General features: G+C 40.1%; 2 protein-coding genes across 2 annotated transcripts; both read left to right on the top strand.

Annotated features, from left to right (window-relative positions):
• The first annotated feature begins 4,256 nt into the window (after positions 1-4,256).
• LOC131301345 (GDSL esterase/lipase 7-like) lies at positions 4,257-18,023 on the top strand. The gene is made up of 9 exons (XM_058327565.1): positions 4,257-4,531; positions 4,631-4,767; positions 4,877-5,118; positions 5,219-5,474; positions 5,952-6,833; positions 16,674-16,792; positions 16,956-17,204; positions 17,309-17,561; positions 17,665-18,023. Exons 5-9 carry the CDS (start codon positions 6,602-6,604, stop codon positions 18,021-18,023), a joined length of 1,212 nt encoding a protein of 403 aa, XP_058183548.1. The 5' UTR covers positions 4,257-4,531; positions 4,631-4,767; positions 4,877-5,118; positions 5,219-5,474; positions 5,952-6,601.
• LOC131299788 (GDSL esterase/lipase At1g71691-like) lies at positions 4,297-6,320 on the top strand. Its single transcript, XM_058325365.1, has 6 exons — positions 4,297-4,531; positions 4,631-4,767; positions 4,877-4,963; positions 5,219-5,474; positions 5,952-6,135; positions 6,239-6,320. Exons 1-6 carry the CDS (start codon positions 4,297-4,299, stop codon positions 6,318-6,320), a joined length of 981 nt encoding a protein of 326 aa, XP_058181348.1.
• Positions 18,024-18,467: the final 444 nt, after the last annotated feature.

The raw sequence follows: 18,467 nt of genomic DNA, 5'->3' as shown, positions 1-18,467 counted from the left end.
TGCCCTTTGCCTTATTGTGTAGAGAAGAAGAAAAAAATTGAGTAAAAGTTAAAATTTCAAGATTCTAAAGAGACAAAAACGCTAGATTATTTTTAATAAATATTTGCACAATATATGTGGAGAAAATGAGATTACACATACTCAAAAGTTTGAGTGACGTGACCCTGCCTTCAATCCTAGGTCTGACATTGGTTAGACTTGAATTAAGGAGGTCCAAGTCCGAGTATCACGAGATGAACACCATTTTTTTTCCTAGGCTTAGGCTCGATATTTACCTGAAAAATGTGAGACATGGACCCGAGATATTAGTTGCGACGCAAACGCCTCAGACACCCTTGGAAACCTATTACTATCAGGTTTTGTGATGATAATGCATACCATTCACTTTATTGCATGTAGTTCCAAACATTTTTAGTTTTTAATTAATAGACTAAAGGTGCCGGTTTTTTTTGTTGGACTTCTCATAACATAGTGTATTACACGATTCATCATGACAATAAGATGTAACCTTTCTATGAGTAAAATGAACACATACTCTATCACCATTCATGGGAAAGTTCGACGTTGGTCGGGGTTTAGTACCATGGCCTAAATAAATATTTTAGTCTTTTTTAGCCTCTCTCTTTTTTCTTTTTTCTTTTCAGTAAATCCTCCTTCATGCATAAAATGCATGTATAATAACCAGCCCAACCTGTTGTGTTGGAACATAAATGAACAACCCAATATCAGTTTAGTTCTACATTGAAGATGTAATTTGGGTTTGGACCTACTAAGGGGGTGCACATAGCATAGGATAGAAACATGTTGCATTGGAGTATATATGCAGTGCATGTGCACTATATATATGGGTGTTACTAGCGAAACAGGGGGTGCCGTGGCACTCCAACCTCACAACTTAGGTCTGTCCCTGTTGACATCAGTTTTTTGTGCATTAAGGCCTACAAAGTACAAAGTGAACCATTTACATCACATTTCTGAGACGATGCCCGTGTAGAAGGCACAACAGTCACTTGTGCCTCGGGATACAGCAGGCCCATGTCCGTGTAAAAGTGAAAGTAGCTCCAAGGATGGACAACTATTTCCATTGCGAAAAGAAAGGAACTACATGCACTTGGGATTAATTACTCTGTAGTTAATGCAATGAGGATTGAAAGAGTAAAGCAAAATAAACAAAATTAAGGACATTATTTTCTCTCTCTTTATCTGAACTTTCTCGAATTCTTTTGAACTTAGAAACCGGAGAAAAAAAGAAAAAAAAAAGGAAAAATTGTTCTTCCTAGGAGTGAAGCCATCACATGGCATATACAGGGCTGGTATGTACAGAGAAAATCAAAATTAAAGCAGTCACATGAGGGGGTTCTTGTTCTTTGAGATCGATGTCTCCAATTGATAGGTAGAACAAATTCAAATGGAGGAGCTTACCTACAAATAAGCCCCTGTAATTTCACATGCATATAGGAGTATTTATTAGGATCCCACCTTTTTACGGGTTTCCCTACTTAAAAGTTGGTGGTCTAGTACTTCCAAGTTCTATTGAAGTACTCAAGTGGTTGCTTTAAATTAGCTAGCTGCTGCTTCTGCATGTAATGATTTGGATGAACAACACTACTGCCTCAAGAAGGGCAAGGATTCACTATATATGTTTCACTACAAGGATTCATAGGATTTCTACGGAGGCCAATTATCTCAAATCTTGAGGTCATTGGAAATTATATTTGGTCGTTAGCTTCCGGGCCGTGAAATTGGATAGACGATCGGTCCAATGAGGAAACCATTAGCCATCATTATTTACGTAAAAAAATAGAAAGGAAAGAGCACATGCTAGTAACACCAAATTTCAAACAGCGATCACACTCAAAATACCTACAATATCGATCCGTTTGTATATTATTTATGGTGGCCTTAATACAAAGTCTATTCTTTGGAAGGAGCTAAAGTAAATGTTGGAATATCTCTGTTGATCCAAAAATTTTAGAGTTCCTTTTTAAATGATAAATTGATAGTATCTCAATCGAAATATATTTTATCCGTACTTCTTTTACACAAAGTTTCTCTCATATCCATAATTCTAGTTTTTCCTGGAGTATAATCAGGGATATATAACCTCTTTTAGTAAATCATAGAAAATCGAGTTAATATTAAAAATATACCATGCATATATAAATATATAAAAAACCCCTTCCACTAAAATTAAAAGGAGGTGCATATATATATAAAAAATGTAGATGAAAGCATTTTTTTATAAATTACTTAACAACAATATTCAATTCTGTTATGAGATCCGGGTTCTTATTTTTATTGGGACGATAGCTCTGAAAAAGACTCCCAATCTTTTCATTCATCTTGGGGGACATACGATCAAAAGGAGCTAATTCAAAATCGTCAAGTAAGAACAACCCCACATTCATGCTCCTTTTTTACCATTAAAAAAGAACTTGTTTCAATTCGAACAAGTGCTTTAAATATAGTATGAAGAATTATCGCTTGTGGAACCTCATATCCACATACTAGCTAGCTAAATGACAATTGGCACAAATAAGACGCATAGTCACTTCTCATGGATTTTCATAATGACATATACTTATTTACGGAGGTGCTGTAACAGCATGTTTGTAGCACCAACCAATCATAGCCATCCAAAAGTGTTTTGGAAGGTCCGAATTTTAATAAAACTTTTCCAAAGAAAAGTTTAACTCTTGGAAAAATTTCATTAACATCCTGACCGTCCAAAATACTTTTGGACGGTCACGATTGAGTGTTGTAAACAAAGTCTATAAACACTTTGTTTACAACACCTATGTAAATAAAATTTTCTCTTTCATAATTGTACATGCAAAAGCGGGATATGCACTTGAAAAACTCAAACTCTATATATAATGAGCTTTTAATTGCGTATGATTTTGTAAACCTAATTAATAACAACTAAACAAATAAACATACATCAGCGGGGCTAGCGAAATGTTAGTATATTAATTAGTCCACAAGAGGTTAAGAGTCTGTCTATAGTCCTAAACCCTAACAACGCTCCTGTTGGTCTTGAACCTCCGCCACCACTATTGGGGAGGCTGAAAAAGCCAACTGCTTCTCAACTACATAAAAATTGGGGGTTGCACTGTAGGGGTGTGCAAAAAATCCGCAACCCAACCAACCCGACCCGAAGGGTCTCGGGCGTCTCCGAACAGGTGCTTCGGTCAGGTACGGGTTGGAATCTATTAAAAAAACGAGTTTCAGTTCGGACTTCGGGTTTGTGCGTTCCTTACGTGTGGGGGGCCAGACCCGACCCGACCCGGCCAACTTAAAGACTAAACTGGACAACCCGACCTGAAGTAAAAAATCGGGCTTGCGGACGGGTCTATACCATCGGTCGGATCGGTTGCGGGCCTGAATTTTCCTTACCCAACATGGCCGGGCCGGGTTGCGGGCCATACTCGACCCGTGCACACCCCTGGTTGCAGTTTTAGAAAATAATAGGGAGCCGAAGGCATTGTTTACGATAATCACAATCATATTAGTGTAGGGACGAATATTAGAATACAATAAGTTGGGGTGGCAATTTCTGACATGACACGTAGTTAGCGGGTTAGAGTCAATTATTTTTGACATGGAATGCGAATACATGACACGATAACAAGAAGAGCAAAACAGGCCAGGTTAAGATTGAGAAATTTTTTAAAACGAACACGACACGGCACGATGCCTATCCCTGACCATAAGAGGGAAAAAGAGGAAATAAGGACTGTTTTACAAATGAGTTTTTTGGGTCTGGGTGTTAATTCCAGAGGGGAAGTAATTGATCTTTCGACAAGAATCATGTAACAATCATGATTATGGTGAGGGTAAAATCAGGAATTTTTTGTTTTTGTTTTATCATAGTTAAAGCAGAACTTTAAGCACCCCAAGAACATGATGGTGTGGATTGAAACTAGGAAATTGATTTTCGCGCTCAACTTTCGCACGCAAATGCTCTATTTTGTAATTTTTGCGCTCAACTTTCGTACACAAACGCTCTATTTTGTACATAAAATTAATTTTACGTTAAAAGTGGAGTGCCAAAATCAACATCCTTCACACTACTAGCACATTTTGTGAAGGTTTCAAAAGGGTGGTGGATACTCGTTGAAATTGAATTCTCCCTAGCCCTTCTCTCTCAGCTCTCCCCAATTTAATCTCCCCTGTCCCAAGACATCCCTTCTACGGCTCTATATATTCAAGAGAAGCCATCCCCTCACTGGTCTCACATCAATTCCCCTCCCCCCCACCCCCCCCCCCCCCCCCCCCCCGAATTCGAACTTAAACATGGCCGTATCCACACAGCAAAAGCTTTCTCTTCTCTTGCTACACATTTTCCTGATCAATGCTTCTGCAAAGGCTCAATCTATCAACGTGAAACTTGCACCTGCGCTCTATGTGTTCGGAGACTCCACTGTCGATGGTGGAAATCGGCTCCCTCCAAACCCTACATACGGAATGGACCTCAACCCGTTGGTTACCCCTCGCTGGAGCAACGGCCTCAACATTGCTGACTTTCTTGGTAGTTAATAAAACTTAATACATTTCTTTCTTCTTCTTCTAATTCTGACTACTCTATTTTGCTTAATTTGTTCTCTGTTTTTCCTTTTGTTTTTTGTAGCAAATTTTTTGGGGTTGCCCCTTGTTCCCCCCTACTCTAACATGTCCGTTGCGGGGGGTTCAACCACGGGAGTCAACTACGGCTCGGCTGGCTGCGGAATCCTACCGCCAACCGGCCAACCGATTAATGAGAACCGGGTAATACTAAATTACTTGTCTAATACATGTTCCATGTTATGTTTCTTTTATCCAGGACATTTATCCAGTACCTTGAACTTGCTTTTGTTTCTTTTTTTGATCTTCGTAGAGCTGTTGGTCCTTCGACGACCAGATTTTGTTTTTCAACCGAACTGTGTCGGATAACCTGACGACACTTTTCAGAAATGAATATTTGGTACAACACCTTAAGAATTCTGTTTTCCTCTTATCCTTCGGGATAAATGATTATGTGTTCAATTATCTGAAACCACGTACAACGGATCCCTAGCGGCCCTTGAGCCCGACGTTTTCGCGAAGTACCTTTTGAACGAATTGTCGTTCCGTTTAACGGTGAGTGTTTCGCAACTTCATTTTGTGAAATTTAATTTCCGTTTGTAGAAAACGAGAGTACTGTAGTAACAGATCGAAATGGTGGTTGCATTTGAGGCAGATTTTGCACGGGTTGGGAGGCAGAAAATTCGTGGTGAACAACATTTGGCCACTGGGTTGCACCCCGGGCTTTTCGACACGTCAACCAGATGGGGAAAACTGCTGCGACGAAAAAATCAACCAGCTGTTGATTCCTTACAACAACTCGTTGCCCCAGATGCTGATGAAACTGGAGGGGACGCTCCCGGGGTTCTTGTTCAGTAGCTGGGATGATTTCCAGTTCATCGCAGACTTGAAGATGAATGAGGCGCAATATGGTAAGCAGCTGACTTAAACCCTTCCTAGCTATTATTCTGACAAAAGAAAGTTTCAAGACCTTGATTCGTTCAATCATCTGTAATACTAGTACGATGGAATGATTTCTTATGGCTCACGTATTTAATTACTCGTATAATGATTCACCGTAGTTAAGCTGAGTTTTGAATAATGGACATCGATCTTAATTTCCTCTTTATATCTTATCTTTTATAACTAGGAGTCCGGGACGTCTTTCCCTTTTATTAAGCATGTTGGTCATTGTTTACGAAGTTTACTGCTAGAGTTTTGAAATGGGCTGGAGTTCGTGGGAATTTGCCTCAATTTTTTGGACCGGCCCGTACTTAATTTGCTCATAATTTTACTCCGGTTTTGATCTGCTTAATTAATTCTTCGAGATAGAGAAAGTTCAACTAATGGGAATGCTAATTACACCATGTTATTTGTTATGACACCATGTTATTTATTATGTCTTGCAGGTATAACCCATGTTATGGGACGTTGTCTTTCAAACCCGTACTGGGGAACACCGTGCAGGGATCGGGACCAGTATGTGTACTTCGACGACACCCACACAACCCAGGCTGCGGATTTCATCTTCGCCTTGAATTGCTTTAACGGGACTCTGTGTAGTCCCAGAAATGTCTTCAAACTTGTTGGAATGTGATTCCATTTTGGAGTACGTACCAGAGATTGCGAACACTACTACTTTTAAGTTTAAGTTGGTATTTAGGTGTTTAATTTTCCTACTTAATCCATGTATCAGAGATCAGATGTGCATGTCATTAGCACTGCTAGCTAGCTGTAAAATTGATGCTTTGGTGAACTGTTATTTCGGTGGTAATTAACGCTTGTCAAATTTTCCTTTTTGTTACAGCGTAGCACCATGAATTGGCTATTAATTTCTTCAAGTTTAATACGGGGGTTTTCTACATTACAATATTCCGTTAGCTAGCTAGCTCCTTTCTTTAATCTATGGGAAGTGATAAAGAAATTAATTGCAGAAATTTACCCAAACAATAAGATCATCTTCAATGCCTTTTCATGTGCTATATAATTAAGCACCTCGATCGTATTCGGAAACTCTCGCGTATTGTGTTTCAAAAGTACTAAATATACGCTACACACCATGTTAGTTCTCTTGTTCTATGTTTTCTTGTATTCTTGTGGAATGTTTTGGACGACCTGCCAATCGCAAAGCGTCCCACAAATGTACGTATTTGGAGATTCAATTGTATATATTGGCCCCAGCGGTTCTCATGCAACTGGCATGAAAACAGGATACATGCCTTATGGCCTGGAGTGCCTTTTTATGGACAAATTCAGATTCAGCAACGGAAAGACAATCCCAGGGTACATAGGTGATGTAACGACCCTGATTTTTAATAAATAAAAATTTCGTTAAATATTTAAATTTTATTTTAATTACTTGGATTTGCTACTAAATTATTTTTTTAATTTTTATAATCCGTCATAATTAGATTTGAAACTTATAAAATTATATCTTTCACGCCGAGCAATCTAGTCATTTTCTAAAAACAAGTATGCTTATAAAAGCACTTGTATATTTTTCCTAACGAGTTAGATAAAATCTTTAAATTATATTTCTTGGCTAGAAATCCTACTTGGCGAGTAAGGTTAGTTTCCAACCGACTAGTTGGACAAACCAAACTACCGATTCACCTAGTTACATTACCCTAACCCTAATTGGATCTTTTAGACCATCTTTGAGCCTTATGAACCCCTCCAAACCCTATCGGACCATTAGACCATAGGAGTAATCATTTTACTCCCATGACAAGTCATTTCAAACCCTAATTATTACCAATATTCCTTTACCCATTGGTCCATAATTGTTAGGGGAATTTTTGTCCCTTGGTTATTAGACCTTTGACTTGCCTAAATGCATGACAAGACAAGTCATACAAGAATCCCATCATTTTGCTTCCAAAAGAAGCAACCTTAGACTTGCCATAATGAGAACCTAGATTTGACTAGTCATTCAAGCCCATACTTACCTTCTTTAACCAATGGTTAATAAATGCTAGGAGAATTTTTGACCATTGGTTAATAGCAATTAAGTTGCCAATGAAGCCTTGATTTGACAATACAAAATCATGGGCTAAGGAATCTCATCATTTTGCTTCCAAGGGAAGCAAAGCTAGCTTTGCCATGCATGCACACCTATGTTCTAGTCTTAAAATCCTAGACTTACTTTCCTAGATTTTCTTGGATGTATATAGATACAAGAGAGAGAGAGAGAGAGAGAGAGAGAGAGAGAGAGGCCGAAAGTGAGAGAGTGAGATGGAGTGTGTGCTTGTGTTTGATTACTTACACAAGCAACATTTATAGCCTTAAGCCTATTTTTGACCACTTGCCAACCCATTTCTAGTCTTTCAAAGTACAAAGCTAGGCCATGATTATATTCCTTCTTGCAAGCAACCTCCCCATAGACTTGACAAGTCAAAAACCCTTCATGATGGCCTAAGATTTGGCCTAAAATGGAAGTGACAAGTCATGGAAGGCTATGACTTGATTGAAAGACTTGAAATGACCACTTAATGGAGCAAATCCATGGGAGAGAGAGAGAGAGATATGGCTGGCCATAGAGGAGGGAGGAGGAGCTCAAGTGTTGGCTATAAATAGCACCCCATGTCTTCCATTCAACTCACACCCTCACTCAATTGCCATTTCCATTTTCCAGACAGCTTACTGCCCTTCACGAATCCTCATTTTTCTCCTGCTTAAAATAGTTTTTGGAACCAACTCCCTTCGGAAAAGTTGTAGAGCACTTCGAAACCTTCAAGTTAGAGCCAAGAACCACCCCAATCGGTGAAGAAATGACAAAGATATTGGCATCCGAAGTTCAGTAAAAATCTCGGATTTCCATTTCCAGACAGCATACTGTCTCTTCCTTTATCACCATTTTTCTCCTACCTAAAGTAGTTTCTAGGATCAACTTCCTTCACGAAAGTCGTAGAGCACTTCAAGAGCTTCAACTTCGACCCAAGAACGATCATATTCGGCCAAATACTGACCGAGTTACTGCCATCCAAAGTTCGGTCCAGATTTGCGAGTTTCACCACCCGTAAAATCTTCCAACTAGCTTATTCGGCCCCGACTAGTTTCGGATCAAGGTAAATTATTCTTACCCCTAACTCTAAGTTTATCCTTACTCACTTACTTACTTATTCCAAGTAAAACGTATGTTGTTTGATCTTTAAGAAAAAAACGGTTTTCGAAAGTTAAAACGTTACCATGTGAATCGAAGTATTCGTATTTTGATATTCCAAGGAGTATGAGCTTACATACATAAATCGAATGTGTTACTTGTAGTATATTATAGAATTGGATGATCTTGTTAGAATGTTTCATGCTTACTTTTGTCCTACCGCGGAGTCTTTGCATGTAAACGAGACACGAGAACCGAGAAAGTAGAAACATGGCACCTAGGGTGTGATAAATGAAAGGAAATGTTTTCCGAAGAAGGAAATATTTTTGAAACTACATTATGACCGGTTTTGGTGGCATAATGTGAGTTGGGTGTGTGTTCCAATGGAGATCCGGAATAGCGGAACCATTGTGAGGTTGTGTGCGTTCCCATGGGAACCCGGACCGGCGGAACCATGGTGAGGTATGGCTTGGTTATCCGCGGAGAGGAGCCAATGCAAGATTTTGTGTGCCAATGGGAACCCGGTGCGGCGGAACCATTGTGAGGATACTCGGGAGACCGGAACGGCGGAACCGAGGTTGGGTGTGTTAAACAAATGATTTTTGAAAGATTGAGTTGTAAATGAAAATGTTGACACGGTCTACGACGAGTCGCGTAGGAGAAACACGGAAATCTTGGACACCAACGATAGATGATTAACGAATATGGGTGTGTCATTGTTAGCTATATATACATGTATCATGTGGAAATCGATGATTGTATAACCTGTTGTTTGTAAGTTATGGGTTAGCGGGTATGGGTTTGTTCTACTGAGCTTTTGTAGCTCACGGTGTTACCTTTGGTGACCCTGACATATTATATCGGTGGCGACGCTGGTATAATGTGTCAGACTTTGTAGATGATCAAGGTGAGCAGTACACCTTGGAGGCCTTTGGAGCTGAAGAGTTGGCTCAGATGAAGGAGCAGGCGGAGCTGTAGTTAGGGACCTTAGTTTCCCTTCCCTTGTGTAATAAAAGTACTCTCATGAGAGTTATGTTGTAATAATGAGCTAGACTCACTTTGTTTTTGCAATAAAATGTTTTCTTTAACGTACCCAAAAATTCGGGGCGTTACAACTTGGTATCAGAGCTTTAGGTTCAAAACCTCGGCCATGGGTAGAATGGGTAGAACCATGAGATAGTTTGACCGTTGCACAAACGTGAATTGAGTTTAAGTTTACCGTCCCAAATTGGGTGGAATTCTGTCAAAACAATCTTCGGATTGAAGCAAGGCACGGAAATTGGCAGTACAGCCGAGCTGGGAATTCCCGAACAATTGGATGATAACTTAAATCAAGAATCGAATGTGGGACTTAGAAACTTGAAAATATTTTTGGTATTAGTAAACCTTGCGGCCTGTTGTTGGGATAAATATTTTTCCACGTCTTTTAAACGACGAGAGCGGAACCTAGCACCGAGTGCCACCCCATTAGGCGTGGCAAACCGCACCCCCCTAACCGTCCAATTTCAAAAAAAAAAAAAAAAAAAAAAAATTTCAACCTCCAAAATTCAAATTTCAAACTTCAAATTTAAATTTCCAATCTTTCCCTCCACAACACCCCTTTTCCGTCCCCTATATATACCCCACCACCACTTCCATCTCATCATCTTCCTCACCATCATAACTCCTCCAAATCTCCATCATATCCTATCAAGCCGAACCGAACCGAGCCGAGCCATGGCAACCCGACGACGAGGATTTCCGGAAGACGCCATATTCCGAGAAATCGAGCGAGCCGAAATAACCATAACAATCCAAACCTTATGGTTGCAACTCTTCGCCCTCATTATATTTTGTGCGGTAGTCACAATAGGCATGCCACGGTGGTTCGCCGTGAATAACCGTCTCAACACCTTCTGGTACGGGACTCTCGTCGTGGCCGTCGCACTCGCCGCAGTCATAAAGGAGTACGAACGTCAGTTGCGCCAAGCTTACAACGAAAGATGGTAGAGAATCTCGAGGATGGGCGAGACCCGAACCCAACGACGCCATTTAGACATATATTAGGCCGATTGTAATCCTTCGGGATGTAGGATGTCGAAAATTAGGATCCCTTCTATCTGTTTAAATATGTACTCTTCCTATGTTATTAATGAAGGGCTTATTTCAGTTACTATTTATTCTATTATGTTCTTGATCTCTATTCACGTATGTGACCCTACTTGCCATTATAGTGGAACTCTATGCTTATTTGTGAAAAGCTTGCTTTTGTTGATTGCATACTACTCGATAAACTACTTCGACTTTTGAAAAGAAACACCATGTGCAAAAAAAAAAAAAAAATTGTTTAAGTAGACTAAAAGTTTCCCCTTTCAATTTTTACTCGTAGATGGCGAACCGACGCAATGGACTAGGACACGATAATGGAGGACCCTCTAACGCGAACCCCGACCTAGCCCAGATCATGCAAGCGTTCATAGCTGCTTTGAACGCTAACCGCCAAAACCAAAACCACGACGACGGACCTATGACCCGAACCCGAGCAATGAACGAGTTCTGCAAACGCAGACCTCCGACCTTTCATGGGGACACCAACCCTGTCATGGCCGAGACGTGGCTAAATGAGGTCAAGATGATCCTCAAAACCTTAGGGATTACCCAAGACGGAGATCGTGTGGCCCTAACCACCTACCAACTGAAGGGAGAAGCCCGCTATTGGTGGGATCTGATGGAGGCGACCCATGACATTGCCACCATGACCTTTGCTGAGTTCGAGACTTTGTTTCTCGACAAGTACTTTCCCACGCCCCTTCGCTTATCCAAGGAACAAGAGTTCTTGAACCTGAAACAAGGAACAATGACCGTCACCCAGTACGCGGCCAAATTCGAAGAACTGTCCCGCTATGCCTTAACCTCCATACCTACTGAAGACAAGAAGGCAAGACGGTTCGAGTGGGGACTGACAACCGCTCGAAAGGCTGTGGTAGCTCAAGCTTTTGCCACCTACGCCGAAGTAGTGAAGTGTGCACTCCGGCTAGAGAGTGAGGAGACTGACTTCAAAACCCGATGGAAGAAGGTGACAAGCAGCACCGGCGGACCGATCCGAACCCAACCACCCAACAACAACCGTGGACCCTACCATAACAGACCCTTCACCCCGTCACAGAACAACCAACCCTGGAGGACTACTACCCCCGAACCTAGCGGGCCACAGAGAGATGGTCAAGACATAGCAACAATTCGGTGTTTCAATTGTCAGGCTATGGGCCACATTAGGCGCAACTGCCCGCAGCCTCAAAGGAGGAGGGATGGGAACTTTTGGGATCAGAAAGCTCAACAACCTGGACAGGTCGGGTTTGTGATGCAAAACCCCGAGGGTCCATCACAGCAACAGAATGGGCAGAACAAGGGAAAGCAGCTCATGGGGAACCAGCAAAGCACGGGAGGGCGTATCTTTGCGCTACAGATGGAGGCACAGGAGCAGGATCCCTCTGTGATCCAAGGTACGCTATTATTGTATAGTACCTATGAGCAAGCCTTGTTTGACTCTAGGGCATCACATTCATTCATATCTACTGCCTGTGTAACTACTCTAGCCCTAGAAACAGAACCCCTAAGTACGAGTATGAAAGTAACATCACCGTTTGGGGGGAGTATAACTGTTAGTCTAGTGCAAAGAGGTGTGAACTAGAAGTAGCCAACTTGCACCTAAACTGCGATCTTGGAGTGAATGACATGGCGAATTTTGACGTAATCCTGAGGATGAACTGACTATCAGTACATCAAGCGGTCAAAGACTGCCATCTGAAGATGGTGACCGCGTATACCCCCGTAGGAACTTGTTCTCAATTTAAGGGGGATAGACAAACGGTGAACCCGACGACGAGAACATCCGAGTGGCAGAATCAACTATTTGGATGGCTCGCTAGTCTCCAATTAGAAGAAGCCAATAGGATGGAAGTGAGATTGCCACGCATCGTATGCGAGTACGCTGATGTTTTCCCTGAAAAACTTCCTAGCTTACCGCCCCAAAGAGAAATAGACTTCTCTATAGAACTCCAACCGGGAATGGCACCAATCTCTATGGCGCCGTACCGAATGACTCCTGCTGAGCTAAAGGAGCTCAAGACCCAACATAGCGACCAAGTCTAATCTATAGTCACGTGCCAATTTCGGGGACGAAATTGTTTTAAGGGGGATAGTTTGTAACGACCCTGATTTTTAATAAATAAAAATTTCGTTAAATATTTAAATTTTATTTTAATTACTTGGATTTGCTACTAAATTATTTTTTTAATTTTTATAATCCGTCATAATTAGATTTGAAACTTATAAAATTATATCTTTCACGCCGAGCAATCTAGTCATTTTCTAAAAACAAGTATGCTTATAAAAGCACTTGTATATTTTTCCTAACGAGTTAGATAAAATCTTTAAATTATATTTCTTGGCTAGAAATCCTACTTGGCGAGTAAGGTTAGTTTCCAACCGACTAGTTGGACAAACCAAACTACCGATTCACCTAGTTACATTACCCTAACCCTAATTGGATCTTTTAGACCATCTTTGAGCCTTATGAACCCCTCCAAACCCTATCGGACCATTAGACCATAGGAGTAATCATTTTACTCCCATGACAAGTCATTTCAAACCCTAATTATTACCAATATTCCTTTACCCATTGGTCCATAATTGTTAGGGGAATTTTTGTCCCTTGGTTATTAGACCTTTGACTTGCCTAAATGCATGACAAGACAAGTCATACAAGAATCCCATCATTTTGCTTCCAAAAGAAGCAACCTTAGACTTGCCATAATGAGAACCTAGATTTGACTAGTCATTCAAGCCCATACTTACCTTCTTTAACCAATGGTTAATAAATGCTAGGAGAATTTTTGACCATTGGTTAATAGCAATTAAGTTGCCAATGAAGCCTTGATTTGACAATACAAAATCATGGGCTAAGGAATCTCATCATTTTGCTTCCAAGGGAAGCAAAGCTAGCTTTGCCATGCATGCACACCTATGTTCTAGTCTTAAAATCCTAGACTTACTTTCCTAGATTTTCTTGGATGTATATAGATACAAGAGAGAGAGAGAGAGAGAGAGAGAGAGAGAGAGAGGCCGAAAGTGAGAGAGTGAGATGGAGTGTGTGCTTGTGTTTGATTACTTACACAAGCAACATTTATAGCCTTAAGCCTATTTTTGACCACTTGCCAACCCATTTCTAGTCTTTCAAAGTACAAAGCTAGGCCATGATTATATTCCTTCTTGCAAGCAACCTCCCCATAGACTTGACAAGTCAAAAACCCTTCATGATGGCCTAAGATTTGGCCTAAAATGGAAGTGACAAGTCATGGAAGGCTATGACTTGATTGAAAGACTTGAAATGACCACTTAATGGAGCAAATCCATGGGAGAGAGAGAGAGAGATATGGCTGGCCATAGAGGAGGGAGGAGGAGCTCAAGTGTTGGCTATAAATAGCACCCCATGTCTTCCATTCAACTCACACCCTCACTCAATTGCCATTTCCATTTTCCAGACAGCTTACTGCCCTTCACGAATCCTCATTTTTCTCCTGCTTAAAATAGTTTTTGGAACCAACTCCCTTCGGAAAAGTTGTAGAGCACTTCGAAACCTTCAAGTTAGAGCCAAGAACCACCCCAATCGGTGAAGAAATGACAAAGATATTGGCATCCGAAGTTCAGTAAAAATCTCGGATTTCCATTTCCAGACAGCATACTGTCTCTTCCTTTATCACCATTTTTCTCCTACCTAAAGTAGTTTCTAGGATCAACTTCCTTCACGAAAGTCGTAGAGCACTTCAAGAGCTTCAACTTCGACCCAAGAACGATCATATTCGGCCAAATACTGACCGAGTTACTGCCATCCAAAGTTCGGTCCAGATTTGCGAGTTTCACCACCCGTAAAATCTTCCAACTAGCTTATTCGGCCCCGACTAGTTTCGGATCAAGGTAAATTATTCTTACCCCTAACTCTAAGTTTATCCTTACTCACTTACTTACTTATTCCAAGTAAAACGTATGTTGTTTGATCTTTAAGAAAAAAACGGTTTTCGAAAGTTAAAACGTTACCATGTGAATCGAAGTATTCGTATTTTGATATTCCAAGGAGTATGAGCTTACATACATAAATCGAATGTGTTACTTGTAGTATATTATAGAATTGGATGATCTTGTTAGAATGTTTCATGCTTACTTTTGTCCTACCGCGGAGTCTTTGCATGTAAACGAGACACGAGAACCGAGAAAGTAGAAACATGGCACCTAGGGTGTGATAAATGAAAGGAAATGTTTTCCGAAGAAGGAAATATTTTTGAAACTACATTATGACCGGTTTTGGTGGCATAATGTGAGTTGGGTGTGTGTTCCAATGGAGATCCGGAATAGCGGAACCATTGTGAGGTTGTGTGCGTTCCCATGGGAACCCGGACCGGCGGAACCATGGTGAGGTATGGCTTGGTTATCCGCGGAGAGGAGCCAATGCAAGATTTTGTGTGCCAATGGGAACCCGGTGCGGCGGAACCATTGTGAGGATACTCGGGAGACCGGAACGGCGGAACCGAGGTTGGGTGTGTTAAACAAATGATTTTTGAAAGATTGAGTTGTAAATGAAAATGTTGACACGGTCTACGACGAGTCGCGTAGGAGAAACACGGAAATCTTGGACACCAACGATAGATGATTAACGAATATGGGTGTGTCATTGTTAGCTATATATACATGTATCATGTGGAAATCGATGATTGTATAACCTGTTGTTTGTAAGTTATGGGTTAGCGGGTATGGGTTTGTTCTACTGAGCTTTTGTAGCTCACGGTGTTACCTTTGGTGACCCTGACATATTATATCGGTGGCGACGCTGGTATAATGTGTCAGACTTTGTAGATGATCAAGGTGAGCAGTACACCTTGGAGGCCTTTGGAGCTGAAGAGTTGGCTCAGATGAAGGAGCAGGCGGAGCTGTAGTTAGGGACCTTAGTTTCCCTTCCCTTGTGTAATAAAAGTACTCTCATGAGAGTTATGTTGTAATAATGAGCTAGACTCACTTTGTTTTTGCAATAAAATGTTTTCTTTAACGTACCCAAAAATTCGGGGCGTTACAGGTGAGCACCAATAACTTTTATATTTTTTTCGCTTTCGATTATCTTCCGTTCCTCTCAAAATCAATATATTCCATAAAGATATGAACATTTTTGACTATCATTGTGGATCCGCAATGTGCCCTACACGTGAAAAAAACTGAACCAAATTAGAAAGATAGGTGACTGGAGAATAGTTTTAGTTTGAAAATGAGGGATGGGCATACATACATGTAGAATGTATAGGACCCTCTGTCTTAATTTTAAACATCTATTGGTTTATATTGCAACGTGGAGAGTACTGAAAGAAGAAATTAAAATGCTCTCATGCGATGATTGATATATGTCATGTGACAAAAAATGAAACTCGCCGTAATTCTTTCAACAATCTGAGTCGTTCATCTTATAATTCTCAACATATTTATGCTCTATACAAAAGAGGTCAATTAGATGCCAGTATCCATCTCAACGTAAGTTTTCGGAAAAGAAATATGGAGTAAAAGCCAAACTCCTTACTTTTAATTCTCTTTATACAAATATGATCGATTCAACTAAATTTTTTTTTTCTTTCTGATATCTTATGGACCTACTTTTATCACGGGTGATTAACAATAAAGTTCTAGAAAATGAATGGCACATATCGTTGGACAAAACCCCCAATGGATTTACCATTTTGTATGACACGAAGAAACACAGAGGAATCATCACATGGAGAGAATTTTGATATTTCTTAAAAATTAACTTACATCATGTGTTTATTTACCCAAAAGGAAATTACATCATGTGTTCGTTTGAGCACGACATAAAGCTAATTTGTAGTAATTGATTAGTTGAACCATACAATGGGTAATTTCATTCTCTAAAACACAAAGGAAGAATGAAGAAAAAAGGCCACTTTCATCTAGCTTTTTTTGTTATTCATAAAATCTTCTGTGAGTGTGTGTGCAGCTGCAGCGCTCAATGTATCCACTCCACTGTCAATGGACGATCTTTTCAACATAAAGCAACTCGGAATTAATTATGCATCTCCATCATCTGGCATTCTTTCGGAGACAGGAACAGCATTGGTAAGTTAACATTATTACCTGCATCCCAACATTAATAAAGTGCTCTTTTTTACTAAGAGAAATTCAACTATTTCCTTCTTCTTTGTCCAAAAAAAGTTAGATAAGTTTATTTGGTAAATGATAGTAAATTTTTTTTTAACTGATTGGCTTGCTATATATGCAGGGAGTTAACTATTGCATGGAGAAGCAAGTTGACTTTTTCAATGAAACTGTGGAGACAAAGTTGCGGGCCAAATTTTCACCCAAGGACAAACTCTCAAAATACTTATCGGCTTTGGTTTATCTGATTAATATAGGCACAAGCGACTATATTCACAACTATCTCCAGCCTGATCATTATAACAGTAGCCGCCAATACAACGGCGAAGATTTTGCTGAACTCCTTACAAAGAAACTCGAAAACAATTTAAAGGTATCTTTGCAAAATCACAACGAGCTTGTTTTCCCAAAAAGATCAAAGTACATATAACGAAGTTTAATATCCCGAGCTCTTTGCCTGTTTCGATGTGATTTTAGGATCTGTACAACATTGGCGCGAGAAAGATGATAGTTTTTCAAATTGGCCCGCTTGGTTGCTATCCATACATAATAAACAAGTTCAAGCCAAGAAGTAGATGTGCTGACGACATAAACAAGTTGGTGTCTATTTTCAATGACAAGCTTAACGGCATGCTCAAAGAATTGAGCGAGAAACTTGACGGATCATCATTCGTGACTGTAAAAACTTTCGATCTCATAAAGAGGTTGATTCTAAGTCCTGCTGATTATGGTGAGGCAATCTGTTTGGTATCTCATTTATATCTTTACTCCTTTTTCTTGTCAACCTCTTTACCTATATGAAGAGACTGATCAAACTTGGTTTTCCTCTTCAGGATTGGCAGAAACGAGGTGGCCATGTTGTGTAACTCAGGCGAATGGAACCGGGCTATGTGACAGAGGACCTAAGTACTTTGGATCGGATGTGCCTCGCGATGTGGCTCGAATTTCTAATGCATTGTCAATGGAAAAAGAGTATATGTGTAGGGATATCACGTCCCCTAGATTGAATTTGAGTTACTCGCAAATCGGAAAACCGGTGAAGTATATATGCCAGGAGAGGGATTATTATCTTTTCTTTGACGAGCTTCACCTGACTCAAGCCGCTTACAAACTTATAGTGAACAAATGCCTAAATAGTACCTCAGAAGGCATTTGCTCTCCATACGGCATCTATCATCTGGCAGAGATTTAATAGCACAACTCTAATAGCAATTGTTGTAAATAAGCTTCTCATCCTTGGCGTGATGCATGATAAATTGGTCCAAAATTCCATTTTTGTAATTTGGTGTTTCAGTTTCAGAGTAGTTCTTAATCTTTTAGTCATGTTTGAACGTTGGTTCCTTATATTGTCATTCTCAGTTACCAGTACTAAAAGTAATCACCTAAGAAAATTGAGGTTAAAGACATAAGATCCTAAAAAGATTGTGAATTAAGAACAACGCCATATATGAAAGAAGAGTCTATAGAAACTAACTTTCTTTGAGATGATGTTAAAAGTTAGTAATTTCTATATATACAGTATCACCCATTATTCTAAAATCGGTCATTAAATTGCTGTACAGAAATAGAGGCGCACTACGACTTTTCGCTAAGTTTGTGATTTTAATGGGGAGGATTTACAAAATAAATTGCCTCG

This window comes from Rhododendron vialii, chromosome 9a (genome assembly GCF_030253575.1).
Source record: "Rhododendron vialii isolate Sample 1 chromosome 9a, ASM3025357v1".
NCBI lineage: Eukaryota > Viridiplantae > Streptophyta > Magnoliopsida > Ericales > Ericaceae > Rhododendron > Rhododendron vialii.
This window is presented reverse-complemented; position numbering and strand designations above follow the sequence as displayed.

Excerpts from the sequence above, each read along its gene's own strand:
- LOC131301345 (XM_058327565.1), top strand. The coding sequence starts at position 6,602 with ATGTTAGTTCTCTTGTTCTATGTTTTCTTGTATTCTTGTGGAATGTTT. Across the intron at positions 6,834-16,673 it reads GACAATCCCAGGGTACATAG|CTGCAGCGCTCAATGTATCC; the intron begins GTGATGTAACGA and ends GTGTGTGTGCAG. Across the intron at positions 17,562-17,664 it reads TCTAAGTCCTGCTGATTATG|GATTGGCAGAAACGAGGTGG; the intron begins GTGAGGCAATCT and ends TTTCCTCTTCAG.
- LOC131299788 (XM_058325365.1), top strand. The coding sequence starts at position 4,297 with ATGGCCGTATCCACACAGCAAAAGCTTTCTCTTCTCTTGCTACACATT. Across the intron at positions 5,475-5,951 it reads GATGAATGAGGCGCAATATG|GTATAACCCATGTTATGGGA; the intron begins GTAAGCAGCTGA and ends TATGTCTTGCAG. Across the intron at positions 6,136-6,238 it reads GTCTTCAAACTTGTTGGAAT|AGATCAGATGTGCATGTCAT; the intron begins GTGATTCCATTT and ends TCCATGTATCAG.